The sequence below is a fragment of the Kryptolebias marmoratus genome, linkage group LG20 (assembly GCF_001649575.2).
Source record: "Kryptolebias marmoratus isolate JLee-2015 linkage group LG20, ASM164957v2, whole genome shotgun sequence".
Classification (NCBI taxonomy): Eukaryota; Metazoa; Chordata; class Actinopteri; order Cyprinodontiformes; family Rivulidae; genus Kryptolebias; species Kryptolebias marmoratus.
The window spans coordinates 18,697,810-18,720,488 of NC_051449.1; the positions used below are offsets into that span (position 1 = coordinate 18,697,810).

General features: G+C 43.8%; 2 protein-coding genes across 5 annotated transcripts in view; both read right to left on the reverse strand.

The window, feature by feature from the left end:
• The window catches only part of sugt1 (SGT1 homolog, MIS12 kinetochore complex assembly cochaperone), a 27,055-nt gene extending 18,972 nt beyond the window's left edge, over positions 1-8,083 (reverse strand). Inside the window, exons 1-9 of one of the 2 annotated variants that reach the window (XM_017420307.3) lie at positions 7,943-8,083; positions 7,791-7,839; positions 7,084-7,174; positions 6,851-6,920; positions 5,682-5,752; positions 2,634-2,687; positions 1,462-1,490; positions 1,222-1,244; positions 929-1,025 (exon numbers count right to left, since the gene is read on the reverse strand). In XM_017420307.3, coding sequence (XP_017275796.1) covers positions 929-1,025; positions 1,222-1,244; positions 1,462-1,490; positions 2,634-2,687; positions 5,682-5,752; positions 6,851-6,920; positions 7,084-7,174; positions 7,791-7,839; positions 7,943-7,956 — 498 coding nt within the window. In that variant the 5' untranslated portion in view covers positions 7,957-8,083. The remainder of the gene's footprint in view (positions 1-928; positions 1,026-1,221; positions 1,245-1,461; positions 1,491-2,633; positions 2,688-5,681; positions 5,753-6,850; positions 6,921-7,083; positions 7,175-7,790; positions 7,840-7,942) is intronic. The other variant, XM_017420308.3, reaches the window with a different exon arrangement.
• A 4,048-nt stretch (positions 8,084-12,131) lies between these two features.
• Positions 12,132-22,673, reverse strand: LOC108238333 (ETS-related transcription factor Elf-1-like). Of its 3 annotated transcripts, XM_017420339.3 has the most exons (7): positions 22,367-22,673; positions 20,515-20,611; positions 19,124-19,231; positions 18,776-18,931; positions 18,602-18,676; positions 14,772-14,967; positions 12,132-14,159 (listed from the first exon to the last, which is right to left on the reverse strand). In XM_017420339.3, the coding sequence occupies exons 1-7, from the start codon at positions 22,457-22,459 to the stop codon at positions 13,595-13,597; spliced, it is 1,290 nt and encodes a 429-aa protein (XP_017275828.1). In that variant the 5' UTR covers positions 22,460-22,673; the 3' UTR covers positions 12,132-13,594. The 3 variants fall into 3 exon arrangements, with proteins under 3 accessions (XP_017275828.1, XP_017275830.1, XP_017275829.1); XM_017420341.3 differs by lacking the exons at positions 20,515-20,611; positions 22,367-22,673 and adding an exon at positions 20,164-20,450; XM_017420340.3 differs by lacking the exons at positions 20,515-20,611; positions 22,367-22,673 and adding an exon at positions 20,134-20,450.
• Between the last annotated feature and the right edge of the window lie 6 nt (positions 22,674-22,679).

The window sequence follows — 22,679 nt, forward strand, 5'->3', positions numbered from 1 at the left end:
GGGGGGGGGGGTCACACAGCTCGTAACAGCCTGTCATTCAGTGCTACTGCTCGTGGTGGATGTCTGATCTATGTTTTCTACGTTTCAATATATTCGCTCACGATCCACAGCTAACGTTTACGACGAAGGGAGTCTGATCTGAAAACAAAACGAAGTTATGACATTCCTCGTTGGGGATAAAAGCTTAGAAAGTTAGCTGAAGTTGCTTTTTAAGCGACGGCGCCAAACTACCAAAGCCTCGCTGTTCATTCTGAGCTGAATCTTCTGTAGGTATACAGCTGCTGCGATGTGACGCCGCCGGAGAAAAGACGCGGAGCCGCCGCCTTTCATCTTCAAACTTCTTTTGTATGCACTGACCTAGTAAAAAATATATGAACTTATCTGTACTCGGCACCACGTGGGCGGCTTAACGAGCGGCTGCGTTATTTGGAGCAAGTGAGCTGTTTCTTTTGAAATGGGGTAAACTCGGTTTGTTATTCTATTAGGAAAGACAAAGCTGCTCCCTGGGGTGTCCCGCAGTTACCCCATCGGAGAGGAGGTGTGTGTGTGTGTGTGTGACAAGTGGCAAGGCAGAAAGGAAGAGAGGGGGGAAAGAAAGAAAAAAAAAAAAAAAAGAGAGGAGGGCTGTCCCTGAAGGGGGCTCTGCAGCTGATCCGAGATCAGTTATGCCTTCCATCTACAGACAATTAGGAGGTTGGAGGAGCTGGGAAGGGTAAATTGTTCTTAGATCTGTACTTTGGGGGAAATGTTAACAAGGCACCACTGGAGGGATGTTTGGGTCTGTGGGGAGGTGTGTGTGTGTGTGTGAGACCCTTCTAATGGGCCCCCCTGAGGAAACACCCCAGAGCTAACATGTCTTTGTTGCACACATGCGGGGAGAAAACAGACCGGCTTCACCTCTGCGCCGCCTTCCAGGGTGGTTTCGTACCTCTCTTTCTGTGAAGCTGACACACACGCCGTCCTTGGGAACGTTTTTTGCCATAACCGTGACAATGACTTGAGATTCTGTTTGATACCAGTCGTGTCTGGAAAAAAACGAAACGACAACAAATAAACACGTCATTCACAACATAAATGACTTCTTTTTATTCCCGCTAATAATTCGATACTTTAAATATTCATGCAGCCCAGGTGCTGAAATCTGTTCATGTCTTTTATAATGGTATGAAAGGTTTCAGAAGTGCTTAGGCTCGGTTCATTAAAGGACACGTTCGCACTTACTTTACAGGCGCTGCTGCTGGTGTCTGCGGGGTCGTTCAGCAGCCGAGGTGGGACGACAATTAAAGAGGAAGACGTGGTGAGAGATGTGTGCAACAAAAAGAAAAAAAAAAACAGATGAAGGAGAAAAAGGAAAACATTAAAGGGAAGCCTGACGAGGCTTTCTTTTTCAAACTAAAAAGTGCAGGGCTCATGATACTGGGAGCAACAATGCCCCCAAGTGGCCTGCACAAAGAAACCCACCGTGTTCACGCTGCTGTTTTCTGTCTGATCTGCAGGAGAAGAAAACAAAACACAAAACAAAAAAGGTTCAGGTGGAGTCCTTTAAATTCTCTTTCACTGACTTCATAAAACTCAAACTCCAAACGTGTATTTGATGCAAAGAGCTAAAAACAGGGCTCAGTGATGGACGATGGGTTCGCCACTGACACACACACTTGCCAGCCGTTGCCACCGGTTTGTTTACTGGTCCTTCCACGCCCATTAAAAGCCCCACGAGCCCGCGCAAGCATGGGCGCCGTTTACCAGCGCACTATCATCCATTATTCACTGCCTTCATTACATAAAGCGGGCACAGAGAGATGAAATGATAAGAGGCGTGTTAATGTTGTCTTAATGAGGTCGCGTTTGAAATGAGAAAAGGGAGGGGGGGGTGTTGTTGTTGTGAGGGGGTGAGGAGGAGTTGTGTGTCTCCGTTCGTGTGAAGTGAGACACACCGGGCGCCACGTGAGATAGAAGAACCAGGTGGTAAACATGCCGTCACTTGAAGAAACGGATGCTCGTGGCATGTGGATGTCTGTGTGTGTGTGTGTGTGTGTGTGTGTGTGTGTGTGTGGTAGCTGTGAGCAGGCTCATGAAGGCGTCGGGTCTCATCGGGGCTTTTCAAACATCAGTAACGTTAACTCTGATGAATCGTGTCGCTCTCGGGAGCGCACGTGTGTGCGAAGCGTGTTTGTCAAAAACCTCATGCTCTTGTTTACTCAAGATAATCCAGAGGGCCAAAGCAGCGCCAGCAAACACACACACACACCAACCACACAGGACATGGCATGCATCTTTTATCGAACTGAGCAGCTCTGCTTCGAGATCTGCGACGCACACAGCTGAAGATCCACGGACGCGCTCGCTCGCTCGTTTGATCGCAGACGGCGCCGTTTAACTTCGACTTGGGGCGGCAGGAATGAGTGGAACGTGCGGCCGGAGTTAAAAGAAACGGCAAAAACTTGTTTGAACTGAAACTGCCAAGCACATTCCAGTGTGCGAACAGCTGACGATCGGGTGATTTCACATCTCATTACAATCCCCCACACATCCAAACGCTGACATTAGAAGACATTATTGTTAACGATCTCAGCCAACTTGTGAAAGCAATGCAACCTGAATAAAACACATGGATATATAAGTCAACTACTTACTCCCCATCATCTCCTCACACCGCTTGATCCAGACTTCAAATGATTTGTCTGAAGCTGCAAAAAAACAAACAAAAATAGGAATAAACAGGTTTTCTTTAGTTTTAACTTCAGCACATCGGGTGAAAGTGCTTTAAACTACAGTGAGTTAAATATTATCTGTACTGTCACACATAAATCACAGTTTTTAGATATAACACACCATCAAAGGCAAAAGCAGAGTGTGTCTGTGTGTTTGTTTGCCTTTAGCGTTAGCTAAAGATCTCATGAACAAGTGGACGGATTTTAATTCTGGCCACCACAGCTAATCAGCCTTAGCAAAGACAAAAACGGCAACAAATCAGCCATTTTTACAGATATTGAGCTCAAATCTGGCAGTAGCTGAGCGTTGCCCTTCCCTCTAAACAGATAGTTTGAGCGCAACACACCGTGCAAGATCATCGGTAAAAACCTCGGCATTAGATTCTCAACAAAACTCTCAGAAAGCAATCGCTGGATGCACGTCTACAACGGACGCACTTTTGGAGTCAACCCAATTCAAGATGGCCGCCACAGCTAATCGACATTGTCCCAACGCAAAAATGGCTACAACTTGGTCAGTTTTTCACATCCTGGGCAAAGGTTTGGTGTAGCTGAGAGACATTTACATTGCATGCTCCGAGCACGGCGACAACATTTCATGCAAGAGATGCATTTCACGCGAGATGCAGCAGGAGTACGCTCATATTTTCAAGGTTTGGCCAAAACAGCGAGAACTTGGTCCTTTCTCAATTTAAGCTCATCTTAGTCTAAAACTCTGGCCTGAAAGGCAGCGAGCCACATGCCTTCCTGCAAGTTTCTTTTAATTATATGAGCATTTAGGACGAGAAAATGACCTAACGGCAAACTGTGCAAGGGAGTTTGCCTGATCTCATTACTGACTCGACTGTAGATTTACTGGCGGCTGTGGATCAGTGGTTGGAGCAGCCGTCCTCCAATGAGGGAGTTGGAGGTTCGATTCCACCAGTATGCCCCACGTCGAAGTGTCCCTGGGTGAGACACTGAACCCCTCACTGCCTCCTATGTTCCCCATCAGTGTGAATGTGATCTAAAGCACTGATTAGACTCTATAGGATGATTTATTCAGGTTAGCTGTGTAGAGATTCAGTCCTGTATGAATGTGTGTGTGGGTAAATGAGAGCAGATTGTGTTGTAAAGCACTTTGAGTAGCCTGGTTGGCTAGAAAGGTGCTATATAAGTACAAACCATTTACCAAAAACATTTATTAAAGTGGCCAATACACCAATGAAGCTCCATGTTTCTATAATTTCCAATGAGACTTTTTTAAAATACTTTTATATCTGCTTTACTTTGACCATCTTCTGTGGTCCAACTGTTCAGCTGAAACTTTCAGTTCAGATAAACGTTCAGCCACAAAATCCCCATCTACAGTCCTGTGCAACCCCTAACCTCTGTACATTTTGCTCCCAAGCAGCCAGGCTTCCTGGCACATTTTTAAAGTGGTTCTCCAGGCTTTTCAGGAAGTCTTTCTAAGGTTTTCTTTGGACTTTGGTTGCTTTGCTTTTTACTGAGGTTTTACTGTCCAGTGCTTGTGCCTGAGCGTGGCGGTCTGTTATGTGTCGACAGGACTCCGGTTAAACTTTTGGAGTTCTTTTCTGCCTGATTTATTTTATGGATGAAAATTAAGTGGCTGAACAAGCAAACAAACAAAAAAAACATCCACCAAAAAAAAATTGGGTACTGGTTGGAAAATCTTGGACAAAAAAAAGGTAAGCATAAAAGCAGCCAAAGGTCTAAAAAAAATAATAATAAAAGGTCTTCAAAACCTGAAAAAAAATATTGATCAAGTCCACTTAGAAAGATTAGAAGAAAGTCTGGCTGCTTGAAGCAAAGTATAGAAAACTGATGAATGGCTCAAGACCTCTACACAGCACTGCATGAGTTATTATATGTATTTTAAATGGTTTAGTGTCACATTAAAGTACATAATAAGAAGCAAGTTAAGTAACTGTGACAAATCGTGACAGATCGTTGGTCATTAGTGGATAATAGGAACAGCTTTAGTCCAAACGGACCAACGCAGGTCTCCCCCTCTGGAATCTGAAGGTTAAACTACGTCTTAAAAATCCCCAAACACAAAACATTTAATCCTCCTTAAGTCTTGACCAGATTCTTTCAGCCTAATCCAACCCTAAAGAGAAACTCTGTCACAGTTTTGTAACGGAATAATACTTTAAAAAAACATGACACACAGGTAATATAGTTGGATATGATAAGTAATGGTTAATAAAACAAGAAAAGCAGCTCCAGAAGCAGAGCAGCCCATTAAAGGCTGGGGGCTCTGGGTGAAGCGACGACTCTTCCTAACTTTTGACTGGAAATTAACAAAAGCATTTATAAAAAACACATAAAAAGTCAGGATAAATACGCTTTTTATACTTATAAAAGCACAAACCGGGCTTTTTCTGCATTTAATAAAACAACTATTTGCCAGATTATTACAAATAATTTCTCTCAGTGTCTATATCTTGATTAATTTCTTTACAAATTTCTAAATATTTTTAGTTTTTGTATCAAGTTATGATTCGGAAAGTTAACATTTCCACCAACAAACTTGAGAACAGATCGCAGTTGTGAGAACAGGACGACAGCCAGTGTCTGCACTCATTAATTAAAGCATCATTAGAGGAAATATCTGGAGCTAATTTGGTAATAACACCAACATTAACCCTTCTGAAGCCCTCAAAAGAGAGAGAGATGAAGAGAGGCAGAGAAGCCTTTGTAAGGCCACAGGAGGGTTAAATTCCTACCACTGGTTTTAATCTTTTCTAACATCTGTATGTCAATTCAGATAAGAAGTAACATACAGATGGGCAATAAAATAACACATTTTAAAGACATTTTAGCATCATATCCCTACAGCTAAAGGACACAAACACATCCTTGTATCTTATGAGCGAAGCGAAGCAGACAGGGAACTGCTGGGAACAGCGGTCGCTTCACAACAGGGTTATCATATCGACGCTTGAAGCCAAAGCGGGTCGTACTCACCGTCCAGCTGGTGTCCCTGCGAAAAGGCTGCGTGTGATGACTCATAGTTTTTCAGGTGGTACTCGGCTATTCTGCATTTGGTCAAGAAAAGAAAAAAAAACACACGCCACACATGGTTAGAGCAGAGTTTGGAAAGTCGAAGTGACAGCTTCAAAAAGAAAACTTGTACCATGCAGCTTGTTAAAAACGGCGTGTTAAATATTCGCTGTGCTGGAAAATAAAGTTTCAGGTTCTCAATTGTAAGCTTTGAGATTGATCAGAAAGAGCTTTATAATCACAGGTTAAATAGTCGGCATTCTGTTTCATTTAAAGACGACTGAAGGAGAAAACTAAGCAAAACAGGAAACCATTTATTGTCCACTGTCTGTTTTTAACCAATTCAGTCTCAACACATTAACTAGTGTTGTGTTTACACATAAAAGAACTCCACAAAGAACCAATTTTTTAAATATTTTCCAGCTCTTTGTTAAAGACAGCCTGTTGCAGAAACACATAATACATCTGCATTTTCGTTGACTCTATAAAGAAAACAATCTGAAAACGAGAAGTAAATGTAATTTTACTTCTGTCAAACCGAACCAATGAGCTTCTACCTGAAGAAGTACTCTTATATTTCAGCGTGGTGTGCAGAGTTTCCAAGAAAGCTGAAGGAGGAGGAGGAATGGAGGACAAAATGAAAAGAACTATCCACAGCAGATGAACGGTATCTGAAAGTCACGTTGTTCGGAAACAGGAAAAATCTAGCAAAGACCTGAAAGCGGACCTGAGAAACGAGTCATCTTATAGTTGATCAGTTCTCATGGGACCAGCTTGTTGGAACTAAGCTATTAATTTATGTCTGTCAAACCACTTCTTAAGGCGTTTTTGTAAATGCAACTAATGATGGAAATGATGTGTTTGCAACAGGCTGGCTCCTAAAGTGCATATAGATGACAATTTGGTTTTTTTTTGGCAAATTACAATTTATGTGTCGACACAATACAGGTTCATTATGAGTTTAAGTTGCTTTTTTATGTTTGAATTCTAAGTTCAGACCTAAACACTAAGCTGTGTGCATTTGTGTCATCTGTATTTTGTTAAATTAGAAGCCTTTCTTGTTCCCAAACCATTTATAAATCAACAACAGAACAAGATGAATCAATACAGCTGTATCACTTTTCTTTACGCACCCTGTTCGCATGAAAGCTAAAGGTAGGCTGGGTTTTAGCTGCTGTGCTTTCTTGGCATCATCAGCGGCATCTGAAGAGAGAGAGAAAAAAATTATATAGGAAGTTTATATTTATTCATCTCTACACTGTGGTGCTCAGAACATTTCCAATACATTCTGGGGTTGTAATACTTCAAATCACAAGATCTCAGTCAGGATCTGTATTCAGCTGACATGTGTGACGTGTGAACATACTGCTGTAGTTCTTCAGGAGGATGTGGGCATAGGCACGCTGACAGATCCACTCCGCATTGTCACGGTCTTCCTGCAAAGCCTCATTAAGTGCCTGAAAGGAACGACACGCGTCTTAAGACAGTTTCTGATACCTCCTCCATGCATAAAAGAGCCACATCACTGAGAGAATACAGGAAAACCTGGAGGGGTGAAGTAAATCAAAATCATGCCCCCAACCTTTTATGTAGTTTGATCATCTTTAAAAGCTACACATCATGACACAAAAAGTTTAATTTGCTATAATGAAGTCACGAATGTCATGCAGTCTCTATTTATGATACACTAAACAGAATTAACAGGTGTATGACATGTCCAAACAGATGGTTAAACAACTAAAAACTACATTACTGATTTCATTTCAGTTAAGAATGACATTAAATAATAAGAGAGGACAACTTTATCTATTAGTTTAAATAATATGCTTTAAAATGGTGATAGGAACTCTGAATGAAGCTGAAATGCATTTTTTAAATCTGTTGCCTTTTTGCAAAGTGATGCTAACAGGAAAGGTTAGCCAACTTAGCTAGCTTATAGCCATGCTGACATTAAACGTATTAACATAAACAATATATATGTTACTGAAAGCTCAGCCACAAAACTTTAAGCTCAGTGGAACAAGAACAACCAGCCACCGTAAAAAAAGTCTAAGGCTACATGCTAATGTTTACCTCCAGAGCTTTCTGTGGGTCTTCGTCAATGAAGCTGTCGGAGAAGCTGCTAAAAGCGAAAGCAAGAGACGAAGCGTTAACAAGCTGAAGGAACAAAATACATTTTTATTCAAACCGAACAGAATCCGTGTCAAGATGTGAGCTGAACTTGCCGTTCGGCTGCCATGGGGGTTTCGCGCGGATCTGGACTGTGTTTCTGGAGTGACGGGAAAGTTCTAGATGTGGAGACTGCTGGGAGCGTGACAGCGGTAAATGTCAGGGCTTGACGACGGCGGAACGTTCGTCAACATCCGGGCAAGCTGGGCTCCCGCTCCGCCGCTGCGCCCCCTGTCGGCCTGGAGGAGCAGCAGCCTCCTTTACCTCGCTCTGACGGGAGCGTGTGTCAGATTCTTCCTCTGTTCCTAAATAAAATGTATTATTTTAAATTAAATATGTAATCATCGTACTGTAATGAATCTTTATGTGTCTTTCATTGGTGCAAGTGATTGATTTGGTTTTAGCAGCTCCTTTCTATGAAGATATTGCACAAAAAACCATGAACGACTTATGTGTTTGCAACTTTGCAACTAGAACCACAAACATCAACCTACATTTACTCAAACACAAACCATGTAACCCACATAAGAAAACAATACTCAACCCCGAAAAGTTAGAAAATTTGAGCCTGTCTTATAATGCAGACATGCAAAAACTGTTTTGTATCTACAATCATTCAAATTATTACTTTAGTTTAGCAGATAAACTTTAAAAAAGACCAATTTTCTTTTCAAATTCTTTCACAGCCCCAAAGTTCTTTCGACATAACAATTTTAGCCATGTCAAAAAGTTTGGACACCACTGCCGTAACCAGTTATACCAAGCCCTTTCAGTAAGGAGTGAAAGGGTTATCAGACTTTTAAGCCTTAGTTTGATATGGACTTTGAAAAGATGCCCACTTTTCTGGATTTTTTTGCTGCAAAGTCCTTGACAAGATCACTGAAGTCCAGCTTTCTCACTAAATCACTCTCAATAGACATGAGAGTCAAATGGTTCAGTCTTTCCTGTCCCATTGTAGATCTGAGTCTATTCTTAACTATTTTAAGCTTGGAGAATGATCGCTCACCACTTGCATTTGTGACAGGAAATGTCAGATAAAGCCTGAATGCAATATCCACATTTGGGAAGATGTCCTGCAGTTTCTTTTCCCTAATGAAACGTAAAAGCAATGGAGCAGATGTGATGCCTTTCTCACGAATAAAATCTTTAAACTGGACAATTTCCTCCACAAAGTCCATCTCCAAGTCAGCTGAATATGTACTTTGGAGATGAGATGCTTTGTTTCTTAGCTCTGGAACAGTAAAACCAGAAAAATTGTTCAGGAAGCCAAAAGTGTTGTTGAGGTTATCATATGCAGCATACCTGCGATCGATTTCAGAAAGCAATCTGTCAACAACCACCAAAAAAACACTGGTGGAGAACTTTTGTTGAGCTGATAACTCAACCTCTGAGGTGGCGCTCTCTCCAAAAAATGTTTTTGGAGTTTTTTGTCTTTGAGCAGTAACTCTGTAAACCTGTGAAACTGTTGGAGACAACTGCTTTGCTTGAGACTCAAACCTTTCAAACTGATCTCTCAGACCTCCAATGTACTCCCGCAAGGATCCCACCAAATCCACAGCTGTACACAAGTCCAGTTCCACAGACTGCAAAGCTGCACTTGCTTTTTCAAAGCGCTGCAAAATGCTATGCCAAAATGTACACATAAAAGCTGTTTCAAGCTTGTCCATTTTTTTATCAAGTGACCTTGCTTCATTTCTTATTGCTGCATTTTGGTTTGTGTCATTTACAATATTCTTCAATGATTTTTGAATGTTTGCATAGTTAATATGCACTGCATGTGTGGCATCTGCATGTGCAGCCCATCTAGTGTTCGAAAGGGACTTCAATGTTTCAATGCGCTTGTTTGCATTAGGCTGCAGTCCATCTGTCACCACCTTCCACCTTGCTGTTGACTTAGAGCAGAAGTTAAATAAGTTTTGCACAAACTGGAAAAAATCAGCTGTCTCAAAACAGCAGTTAACACTATTAACTCCAACCAAATTCAGAGTATGTGCAGCCCATGGAACCCATTCAACTAGGGGGTTAAGTTCTTTTATGCGTGCTTGTAGTCCTTTATATACTCCTGACATGTTGGCAGCATTATCATAGCATTGTCCCCTGCAGTTCGCAATGTCAATCCCCATCTCTTCCAAAACCTTGAGTACAGACGCACATAAAGCTTCCCCAGTATGACTTTCAATTGGTAGAAACTTCAGAAAGCGTTCCTGAGAGTGTCCTTCAGGTGACACATATCTTAACACAAATGTTAACTGATCAACATGTGCCACATCTGGCGTGGAGTCAACAGAGATTGAGAAGTATTTTGCCATTTTTACTTCACTCACTATTTCTGATAGAACACGATCACCCATCAGCTGAATAAACTCCTCACATGTTTGGGAAGAAAGATATGATGGTGTCCCTGCACCTGCATTTCCATATTTTTCTATGTGAGACTTCAGAAAAGGATCAAACTCGCTGATTAACTCCAGTATTCCCAGATAATTCCCATTATCAGTTCGGCCAAATGTGTCACTGGCTCCTCTAAGAGCCAGTCCTCTCTCTGCTAAAAACTTGACAACAGACACAACTCTTCTCAACACTTCAGTCCAATATGCACACTCAGATTCAAATTGTTTCTGCAGTTCTGTGTCTATCCTCCCGCTGGCTGCTGCAAGTGATACAAATGTCAGCATTGCTTTTCTATGATGTTCGCTGTTTTCGTGCTCTTTCATGCGTTCAGTTGCGTGCTTCCAGTCACTGAAACCAGTTTCAAAGCTTGACTGAGTGTTAGCATTACTGAAAATGCGGCATGCAAAACAAAACGCAGCTCCGGCGGATGGAGAGTAAAGCAGCCACTGTCTTTGGATGTACTCACCATTTGCCATCTTACGTTTAAAGTAAGATTTGGAGAATAGACGCTTTTGATGCTTGTACACCCGTTCCGAGGCTTGAAAGCTAACGTTCATATTTTGACAGCTCCCCGGTCCTCGCTCAGCCCAGTAAGCCCGCACGGACTCGTCAATTTCCCCCCAATGCGCAGGGTCGGTACTGTACGGATCCACAGTCTTCGTTCCATCTGCAGAAGAAGATCCCGCTTCCACCGACTCTGACTCCACAGACGCCAGTCCAGCCACCGATTCAGCCACGGTTAAAGTTTCTGGCGGGATCTTAGTGCCGCCGGTGTTAGCAGAGCCGCCGGTGTTAGCAAAGCTAACGGTTTGAGGAGTGGGGGGTAATGATGGTTCTGCTCCATCTCCGCTAACAGGTTTAAAAAAGCCTGTCAGCTTAGGCATTTTGTGCATTGCCTCTTTGTCGCGATACTCTTTTTCTTTTCTCTTCCTTCTTTTCTGCGCTCCACTGTCATATTTTCTATTGTCCGCCATTGTAAAAAAAACATTCACTAACGCTCCTCCCCTATGCTAAGATGTGTCAAAAGTGGACCAATAATAAGCAAGCATTCAAGATGGACGTTTCAAAATCATCTTAGTCATTGGTTAAATTCTGACACTATCCATTCACAAAAACAAAACATCCTTGGGCCCCCCCGAAGCCCCGGTAAGCCCGTGCTAAAATCCGGCGCAGTCTGTGTGGAACATGGCCTGGCTCTATCAGGGATTCATGACCAGTCAGAGGCAGGCTTAAAGCTAGACTGTCTTTGTGGCCATTTGGCAGAAATGTTTTGTGAACATGCGTATGGTTAGGGTTAGAAAAATTAATATTTGAACACAGAGCAGCAAAATAAGAGCTGCATACAAGAATCAACAAGGCAACACCTGGGGAAAAACAGCCTGAGGTGAGTCCTGTTCGCTTACATGGAGGGGGGGCGGGACTTAAATCTTGTACTGGAACCAGCTGAGAGGAAAGATGGATTCGGAGGTCTAGACACAAATCATTTAGGATTTATATAATATTGTTTGCATGAATCGTAAAACTTTGAAGGTTGCAGTCCAGGCAAACTACATTGTAGAAATCTTTTCACCGCCTTTAGTTTTGTATCACGCGGGTTTTCTTTCAGAAATACAGGAACTGCCACAGCTAGCTTACCCGAAGAATGTACCGTGTCATTTGAACTTGATGTAAAAGTTGATCAAACTGTTTTAACACATTTTGACTAATTAGCTTAAACTCAGTAAGCCCAAACTGAGCTTTCTGCGACAGGTAAGATATTCATTGCTGCTAACTTTTCCACAGAATCTCACTTCAAAACTTAAACGACCATTTTTGAACTATACAACAAAAATTCAAGTAAGAAGAGTAGAAATATCACAGACAAATGACGGTTTATTTCATGACACCTTCGGACTGAGTGAAAGCAAATATACAAAATAGAAATACAAAAAAGCCAACAGGACTTTCGCCTCATTCTCAGCTATAAGCTCACCGAAAACAGCAACACAGCATCGAGAGACGTTCCGATAAAGCGAGGGGGGGGGGGGCTTCATGATAAATGGTTTAATATAGTAAAAGCAGTTTTGCATACAGGCTCCCTACAGACACAAGGCACAATCACAGGAAGAAAAAAAAAAAAAAAGCACCTCCGAGTTTCGCGTCGTTCTTCCACAGCGCAGGACGAGGTGAACTTGGTGTGCTCCATTACGACCAAGGCAAGAGTAAACACTGAACTAATGACTTCGTTATAGGATCCAGCCGTTTTACTCCTCGCGTGGAGTGCGCAGTCTCTGCGGTGCAGAAAAACAAACGAACCTGAGGGGGGTGGGGTGGGGGTAAGGGCAAGTCCTTTTCACATACATATAACATGCAGCGTGTACAGCTGCGGGCTTCAGCGTGTCGCACGGGAACTTACGTGCGTGCAAATTCAAAACAGAGCGTGTGCATAGCGAAGAGGCTAAATAGATACGAGGCGAACATTTGAAGAGGCCAAAATACCTCCACGACTGTGATTGTCAAGCAAAAAAACAGAAAAAAAAGCACACATTGTAGATTTACAAAAAAATAATAATACAGTGATCAACTAGAAACAAAAGCAATCCCTTGTTTTCAACATATAAAACAAACATGATTCAATTAATCTTAACAACAAAACCAACAACAATCATAAAAACATGGAATGTTTTCCCTCAACGAGACAAAATTAACTAAAGTGGGAGGAACAGGGACAGGATCGAGACCCTTTAGGCACTTAAAGAAACATACAGCAGGAGTAAATATTAGTGCAAAGCTGCTTTTAAGGCAAAGGAATGATACAGCATGTGATTGGAGCTACAATAAAACGATGTGGGGACAAAGGGATAAAGGCCGAGATGCGTGCTGATCAAATAAATGGCTCCACGAGCCACGGTGTGTCTGCACAAGGTGCAGAGAGGCTTGAAATTCCAGTGCATATCTGTCTTTGGTGGGTTTTCTTTTTTAAAAAACTGAATGTACAAATTAAAGGGCTTATATTTTAAAGTTGGACTTCAGGGGAGACTTTGTTATCTGACAAAATCTCCCGTTCAGAAACGCCAAAGGGGGAGCACGGATCGAGAGTGGTCGTCGTTTCCTGATTCACGACACGCTTCGAAGCAAAGCTTTCTTCCAGATCAGCGCTCCCTCTTCTGCGTATAAGAACTATGAGCTCAGACGGTGCTGCAGCAGCGTGCAGCTCTGCGACTGTTCCTGAGTAAGCGGAGTGTGTGAGCGTCCACGTTTGAGGTTGAGACGATGGTTTTTTTTTAATTGATAAGAGCTTGTTGGAGGCACCAGCCTTTTTATTTATTTATTTTTTCTCAGACATCTCCGGCGCCCCCTTCCCCGTCTTGGGCGCATTCGGACGCAGCCTGCCGCTCGTACAGGCTCCCCAGCAGCTGAGCGGTTTTGAAGACGGACGCCTGACCGGCGGGCTGCAGCGACCGGACCTTCTGCAGGTTCTGGAGCGTCCTCAGCATCTCGGCGGACACGATGGGCAGGTGCTGCTCCTGGATCAGGCTGGCGCTGGCGGGCCGGAGGACGGTCTCGCGCTGGGCCGCGGGCCTGGGAGCCGACCTGGTCCGCTGCGTGGGCGTGGCTCGGTTCGAGACGAGCGACATTTTCTTTTGAGGGGGCTGGGAATCATCTTCCTCCTCCTCCTCTTCCTCCTCCCCTTCCTCCTCCCCCAACTGGTCGCTGGATACAGTACTGTCAGAGTCGTCGCTCACACCGTCCTCGTTTCCACTGTTGTCCTGATCGTCGTCTTCCTCCTCTTTGACACCGTCTCCGTCTGTGATGTAAATCATGTCTTTGGGAAGAGATGTGAACTGGTAAACGAGGCGCTGACCCTCCACCTTGTTCAGGATGCCCCTCTGATAGTAATACCTGCATCAGCACGAAAGAACCCAAATCAAACATTAGAACAGGTCCCAATTTAAGAAACAGAGATGCATTTTTACCACCCGCCACTACATAAAGTGAGCAATTATGGAAATGTCTTTGCACTCATTCGTCTATCTGTCTGTTAGCAAAATAAGTCCTGACCCAGTGGACTGAATGTAATAAAACACCCAGATTATAACCATTAGATAAACATCTACAGCTGATTAACAATTGAAGTCAATCCGATTCAAGATGGCCGCAACAACTAGCTACTACCACACCAAAATTTAGCCCAATATTTGCAAAACAAGCAAAGTTATCGCCTATTTTGTGTTTGCTGAGAGTCATCCCCAACGTATACTCCAAGCGCTACCAGATCTTTATTTAAATGACAGTTTTCCAATCAGTTAAATATCCACATTACTTTTACAAAACTAACATTAGGAACATTTTACCTGTATCTGCACTTGGTTTGAAGAGCTGCTTTGTGAAACCATGAAAAAAAAAAAAAAAAAAAAATCTAATCCCTGGTAGAAAACAGTGGACTGCCTGAGGCGTATGACGAGAAAAGACCCGAGTTTTTTGCCAACTTTTCCGGTTTTCAGGAAGCCGTACCTGAGTGCTCGTCCCATCGTCTCGTAATTCATGTCCGGCTTGTTCTTGTGTTTCCCCCACAGCCTGGCCACCGCTTTTGAGTTGACCAGCTTGAAGATGCCGGCCTGCGGGTCGGTCCACTTGATGTAGCGGGGGCAGACCTGCCGGTCCTGCAGCAGCTCCATCAGGAACTGCCAGAGGTAAAGGGTGTGTCCTCCTGAAGCCCAAAACATACAAAACATTAGAGACAAAGAGGCAAAAAAAATTAATCCTTGAAGTTAAGTATCTGTATGAGGACCGTTGTTATGTTAGCAGGTTAGATTGATACAGAGTCATAATATTTAGAAATCTTTTTTCCCCCCCGGGAGCTGATTTATAACCACATTTGACCTACTTTTTAATTATTTCTTCACCACTTAGGCAGCCAAAGCATCTCAAATTAATTTGAAGTGTGCCATTTAGAAGCTGCTCCTCTGAACAACAAACTCTCTAATGGAAGAGAAAAGCTGGAACGACATGACTCATATTAATTAACGTTTTGGTACATTTAAAAAAAAAAAAAGAATTACTAATTGGAGCTTTGTCTGTCCATCCAAAGAGAATAACAGTGATGGATTATCAGAGGTTTAGTGGAACATTTGGGGTCTTCTCCTCTGTACTTGTGCAGTTTAGGTCACTTTTTATGCAGACTTTTGTGTGAACGATGGGGAAACACCTGCCCTGGTATTGATCATGACAATGAAGATTTAAAGTAATCTATAGTACTTTAATCTATACCAAGGGCGGGCAATCCTGGTCCTCGAGGGCCACCATCCTGCATGTGTTACCTGTTTCCCTGCTCCAACACACCTGATTCAGTGGTTAAATCACCTCTTCATGTTCTGCAGAAGCCTGTTAATCATCCATTGATCCAAATCAGGTGTGTTGGAGCAGAGAAACAAGTAAAACCTGCAGGATGGTGGCCCTCGAGGACCAGGGTTGCCCAGTCAACATGAGTATGGAAACCTCCAAGTTCTAACAGAGAGGGTTGTGTAGCCAAAGTTAGAGCAAACAGCATTTATTTTAAGGTCTGATATCCTGCTGGGCTGCAATGGTTGGGAGACGGGTCGGCGACTCCAAATTGTGGGAAAATTGAGAGAAGAGATGTGAATTTGAAAAAATAAATAAAAATCGGAGCCTATTTTTGGGTGCACGGCCTACAAATCTGCCTTCCTGCCCGTTGCACGTTATTTTGTTGCCCACTTCGGCAGCTGGCCCGACATTTTGGATTTATTCTGCTGGAGTACACTTTGAAAATGGAAACGGGCAGTCTTTTATTAATTATTATTTATCAGCAGCTAGTTTTTAGACTTGCCCAGGGTGTCCCCAGCCTCTCGCACAATGATGAATGGAGATAGGCACCAGCTCCAGTGACCCAGAAAGGAGAAGCGGGTAAAGAAAGTGGATGGATGGATTGGTTTTTAGGCCTGGACATTTGCCTCGGATGTTTTCTGTCAGAGGAGGCCTTCTGTGCAGGTGTCAAAATACAGCTCCAGCTCTCTGGAGACGCCCACGGAGACTTTGTGGTTGAAAAGTTGCCTTCGGGAGACATTCCTCGTGAATCCAGTTTGCCAACTTGTCACAGATCAATCAGATACCACCTCAACAATCAGGGTTAAGATTACCGGGTCTTCAGTTTCAACGACGGCACAAAGGGGGTTGCTAATAAGCATTTTGTAATAGCACTAATCTCCATGACTGAAATGTTTAACTAGCAGGAGGAATAAACAGAAACGTAACAGAAAGTACAAGGGTGACCCGGAGCCTAAGACTTCCATCCAAGTTAATAAACTCTCAGGAGTTAGATGCGTCCTCATTAAGGCCAACGTTAAAGAAAACGTCAGCACAATTTTGAAACAAATCGTGATTCTTGGAACAAAAACCCAACTGAGAGGAACAGTATATAACTAATATCAATATGGACAAGAATGCCAGCAGATTCAAAAAATCTTGGAAGCGTGATCTCTGTCTAAAGCTGCGTTCCCCAATCTTCTTCCCCCCCTGAAATCCTCATAACTTCTTTATCTTCGCAGCTTCCAAGCTTCTGCTTAATAATACGCAGACACCGGGCAAAGAAATGATCTCCCTGTGAATATCGGCGCCTTTTTGATTTCCACGAAGCACCACCTTCAACAGCAAACTCCTGTCCAGGAGGGGTAAGATGTCAGGTTCGTTGTTTCCATTGTGACAAGCTGTTCCTGACAGAAACCGGGGAGTTTGGCCCATGCGGCGTCCTTTGTCAACCAAAAGTGCTTTCTGTTCCCCCCCCTGGAAACACCTCCCTGACACTGAACCACCTTGAGAGCAGGCAGAGTCACCATCACAGCTGAGTTATCGGACGTTTTCAAAGCTGGAAACGCAGAGTTTTAATCTTTGAGATTCCTTTTGATGACTACTTGTCACCATCTGCACAAAAGGAGCGAAATAATCCCAAATTATGTTGCGAAGACGAACTCGCTGCATCTCTCCGTTTAACGGCTTGTGTCCGCTTGCTGTAGGGAGAGGACGATGTGTTTGCGAGGCATGCAGCTGAACAGAAAATGCATCAATCTAATGTTTGCAGACAGCTATTGATGCGCTTTTTCAATTTATACTTTTTTTATATATATTTACAGCAATCCCATAAAAACAAACACTTGTCAGATGCAGCTCTGTGTGTTTGATGTCATTTATCTTCACCCAGATTGCTTTGTGCTAATCTATAGGCCTGGAGTGTTTACTGATATGATGAGAAGACGGATGTATTCTTCAGCGTGAGCTGTTGTGATTCAGCCAGATGCTTTGAGGATGATTTAACGGGGCTTTTGCATACAAGTGGACTACGACTCAAATGCAACGCGAAGCCAAACGCGAACAGGAAGAGGGTTATTGCGCAACGACCAGCTCAATCGCTTGATCTAAACTCAATTGAGCAACATTTCAGTGGTTGAAGAGAAAAAGAAAAAAACTGAAAGCAGAAAAAGCCACAAGTGAAAACGGCAACAGTAAAGATCCGGCAAAGTGTTGCAACGATGATGTGGCCGATGCTCGTGACTGTTTTTATTCATTCAGTCCCAAAGGAAGAGGGGTGGACACACGAAGGAGTGCTGGTTTCTGAAGCTTTTCTCCTGTCTTGATGTGACTTTGTTTTCATTCGAGCTGAGAGTCTGCCTGGTCAGCGTTTACCTATGACTTGAACACCATGGCATAAAAAGATGATAGGAATAAAATGTGCAAATTATTTAAACAAGTGGTGATAAAATCTACATTACAATTCAAGTTCTAACATAAAAGTTATGCTTTTTTTTTTTACTGGGAGGAATAATCTGAACATTTACAGCCAGTCAGAGCGATTCCTCAGCTTCAGCCCGGAGTGAGAACAGGAAGTTCCAGGAAGTTAAACACAGGACTTTCTATTGCTGCCTGTTTAAGAACCGTATTCATTTAGACCCTTTCTGATGATCAGTTTTTGACAATAAATTGGTAACAAGTAGACAGATTTTAAAACTTCAAATTGTGCTGGATTTGTCTCTAAAAGATCTCTCTAATGGTATCAAAATATGTTGTGTTTGATGAGGTTAGAAAAATCAGGTGGCCTTGCTAATATTAGTTCAAGCCATATTTCCCTATGGGGACAATATCGTATACTCTATAAGGACGGGTACAGGCATACAGAACCAGTACCCAGTACTGGGTAATTCTACCTGCACTGGTCCAAAGTGAGATAAAACCTGAGCAGCTAATCTAGGTTCGTTCAGTCCCCATAAGGCGTCAACATGTACACAACAGCCACGTGGTTCTGAGTAGTACTCATTTTATTTTGTTGACAGTACCTTTGTTGTATTTATTCTTCTTTACTTTAATGTCCGGTGTGGGAGACTCTGCCCTCTGATGTCGAGGTTTTTTACCTGCACAGACAAGAACAAAAACAAATATTGTATTTATTCCTCCTTATTGCCACAAGGGCATTTTGGGTTTGGGTTTTTTCCCCCAAAGAAGATACTCACTTCTCTTTTTGGCCTGCAGCTGTGCCGCGGGCCTCTCTTTGTGCAACGAGTGCCACTGTGACTGGTCAACGGCTCCCACCACCCCCTCGGCCGACACGGTTACCTGGGCAACAGGCGTAGCGATGACATCGCCCAGTGATGGCAGGAAGGCCTGGGCTGCGGGGCGGGGGACATAAACAGATTTAATGGAAGAGAACAGCAACCGGGAGCGCCGTGTCTAAAAATAACCTCCCTACAGCCAAACAACTCCTGCATCAGAGAGCTGAGGGGTGGTTGAGGTGCGCTCTTAATGTGTGGCTGCACATGAGCGGTGCTGTGTGTGTGTGTGTGTGTGTGTTAGGGGCTAACAGTAGTGCTGTTCCAGGGAGAGCGTGTCAACACAGTCCATGGTGAGAAGTGAGTCAGCGGCGACGAGCGTCTCCATGGTCTCCTCTTCTCCGCTCTCACACGGCTCCACTGCAGACCAAACAGAGGATGGAGGACAGCGTTCAGAGGGAGGGAGGGAGGGAGGGAGGTACTGGAGACAGGAGGTCAGGTCACCGGAGTTACAAAAACATTCTCCCACATCTCGTTAAGCAGACTCTGACGCCACTCTTTCACTTCGACAACCTCGGGCGGGATCTGATTTGTAGCGCTCGGGCCTGATAGACCTCTCCTTCGTGCCTGTTCAGCTGACTGAAAACACTCTTTTAAAAACAAATTATCCTCACCATAATAGCAATTTGGGCTATTTTTTTTACTTGTTTCACACATTTGCATTAACATGAATTAACAGAGAAAGCACAAGTGTGTGCAATTAAGTGAATATGTCCTAATATATATATAAAAGACAGCTTCATGTTAATTATCTGCAGCTCCAGTCAAATATAATGTTCTTCATGTCCTTGCAGTGCAGTTAGTCTGTTAATATCTAACAGATTGTTAAACTAATACTCTTAACTAAACAAAAAACCCATTGTCCAGCTGCATTTCATTTTATTAACCCGCACCGACTGCTTCCATCCTCTCACGTTCACGTTGTTGAGGTTAAACCCGGTTTTAAACTGGATCTATTGTTTTACGCGCATCTGTTCGAGAGAGGTGATGAGGCTGTGAGGCAGCGGCTAACATCTGCCTGCTAACGGGGCGACACAACAACAAACAAACACTTTCTACGGCAGGACACACCGGAAACACATCGAAACTACCGACCTTTGTTTGAAAAGACACGCTACGTCAGTGTCTGACCCCCACATGGGTGTGTTTTATAAGTGAGCAGCCTGTAGCTGTCTCCGCTCTCACCAGCAGCTGTTAGCTAACCCGAGCCTCAACTTTCTGCGGCTCCCACTTCGAGCTCAACACCGCTGCCATTCTCTTACTTTTTTCTCTTTTTTTTCTTCCTTTTTTACCTCCGGGCACCGCTCAGGAACGGCGAGCTGCGGCATATGACGAGCGCTGCTACCCGGTCCGACCGCGTCCGCATCCTAAACTACGACTCCTGCATGGTCCGTCGCAGGAGCACGCCAGGAATGTTTTGCTTCACTTCCTGAACTTGTTGCAGAGGAGGGTGGTCCGTGCGCGAGGTGTTGCGACTGCGCATGCGCGCCGCGAAGCCCGCCGGCCTTTCAAAGAGCTTAGGGATTTAGTCGGGGAGGGAACGACAACTTCACTGATGGAAAAGGTACTCTTAAAGGGACATTAGCAGAGTTTTCGGGGCGTGAAGCGCGAAGGAAGGATGGAGCATGTGTGTGTGTGTTGACCTTTAAGCAGCTGCTGGTGGTCATCTCTGTATGACAGCAGGTGCGGATGGGGGACCTCCTCCACGGTCACCGCAGGGCAGTCCGTGTAAGCCCACATCTTTAACACACAAAATGTCACTAAGTTAGACAAGAAGACACTAAAACTCATCCAGGCTGTTTGTGTGAATCCCTTCAGGTACCTCTTAAAGGGCCGTTTTGAAGTGAGGCTCCGTGGAGACGTTCTGAACAGCTAACATCTTACCTGCTGCAGATGGCTCTTTACAACCTAGACAGCCGACAGCGAACCCCGGAGGTCGAAGCAAAAGGTATGCCAAGTTACGTTTCTGTTTGTTTTTCCTAACACAGAACGGGGCAACAAACGGAGGGGTCCGTGGCTTCCACCTGTCTGAGTTTGGGTTTAAATAATAAACAGTGGCAGCTATTTTAGTTTGTCATTATCTGCTTTTGTGTAAATTACTGGTGCTTTCAAGAAAATGACAAAATACTCCGCTGTGTTGAAGTCAGAGGCCACTCGTACTTTTACTAAAGTAGAGTTTCAAATGTTTTTTTAGCCATATTAAACCGCACCGATTGCGATTGTTTTTTTTCCCACAAAGATAAAATGCACAGGTTAACTCCCCATGAGGAATACTGCCTAATAATAGTTTAATCAGTTTACTGTAACTTCCACTCCTGACCGACAGCCAAAATGGCAATTTAAAGCAACTTATTGAAGGAAAGAACATGACCAGTGGAAAAATAATCTAATCTCCAGGGATTTAGTTTATGGCACATCAGGCTGATGTGGGTGTCGTTTCACCAATCTGATGAACTTTGATCCGTATTTGTGAACATTTTTTTAAAATATAACTGCTGACTCTTGACTGACAGTGACAACAGAGAACTGCTCGTCTGACAACGTGATAATTTGGGGGCATTCAAAAGCTTCAGAGCATTGCTGCACTCCTATTTAAAGTAGTTTTTTTAACAAACATGTCAGGATTTGCATTCACCGCCGTAGGCTGGTCCCAGTGCACATTTTAAGTCCCGCCCCCTTTCTGTACATTAACGGGACTTTGCTCTTATTTAAACAAAAACAGGGATATATTTTTAAGTGTTGACTTGATTTAGAAACTTTTTTCTTATTTCATGCGTTAAAGACAGGTCATATAACTTCCTGGTTGTGTGCAGGTGAGTAGGCGGAGCTTAAAGCCACACATCCCTGCCGCACGGACTCTGGTTCCAAAAATACAACATCGCAGCTCGCTTAAAACGACGGACATTGGCTTCCGCTCTCAACGGTGAAAGAAGATGGTGACACTACGAGCAGCATGCTTATGATACGGTTTAATTTTGACAGAACTGACGAGCTAACGGCTAGTCCGAACACAGCAGTTGCCAAAAGGGCATTGCTGCCATTTTAAAACAACTCTAATCTCCAAAATTTCACAACAGTCGATGCAAAGCCTGCTTCATAAACCGCCTATCTACATATAAATCTGTGGTTGTTTACAATTGCAAGTAGCAGCAGCTAGCGGTGTCACTTCCTGTGCAGCCTATAGCACTTTTTTCAGAAGTATAATGATTGTTTTTTTGTTTTGTTTTTTTTAATGATCAAGTAATGTGAAATAAAAGGCAGATTTTGAGACCGTAGTTGTTTTAGGACGAGATAAATTCACTTTGGGTTGTCGCCATTCCAATCAGAGCCGAGTTCTGCGTCTCCAAACCGGGGCCGTTCAAAGAGCCACCTACAACAGGTAAGATATTAGCTGTTCACAGCCCTCTCCACTGAACCCCCGCTTTCCAAGTGGCTGGAACGTGTTTTGAGGCCCACGCAAAGCCGATCTCTGTGGCGCGGAGGCGTTGGGCTCACCTGCGATGGGTTGAAGTGGTCGCTGGCGAAGTCAAAGATGAGCTCTGGCTGCTGAAGCATGGCTGTGTAGTCCGAATCCCCCGCCGGCCTCATGAGAACAGCATCACGGGGCTCTTCCGCGGGGAGCTCTGCTGACCGAACGGCTCCGAGAGGGTCGCTGAACTCAGCCAGAGCCTGTTGCGGAGAGTCTCTGCCCCGCCGGAGGAGCGATGTGAGTATGCTAATTGAGCAGAGGCACACACACACAGTGGGCGTCACAGGAAACCCACACCAGGGCTTCGACTCTCGGCGAGGAAGTTGGGGGCGGGCGGGC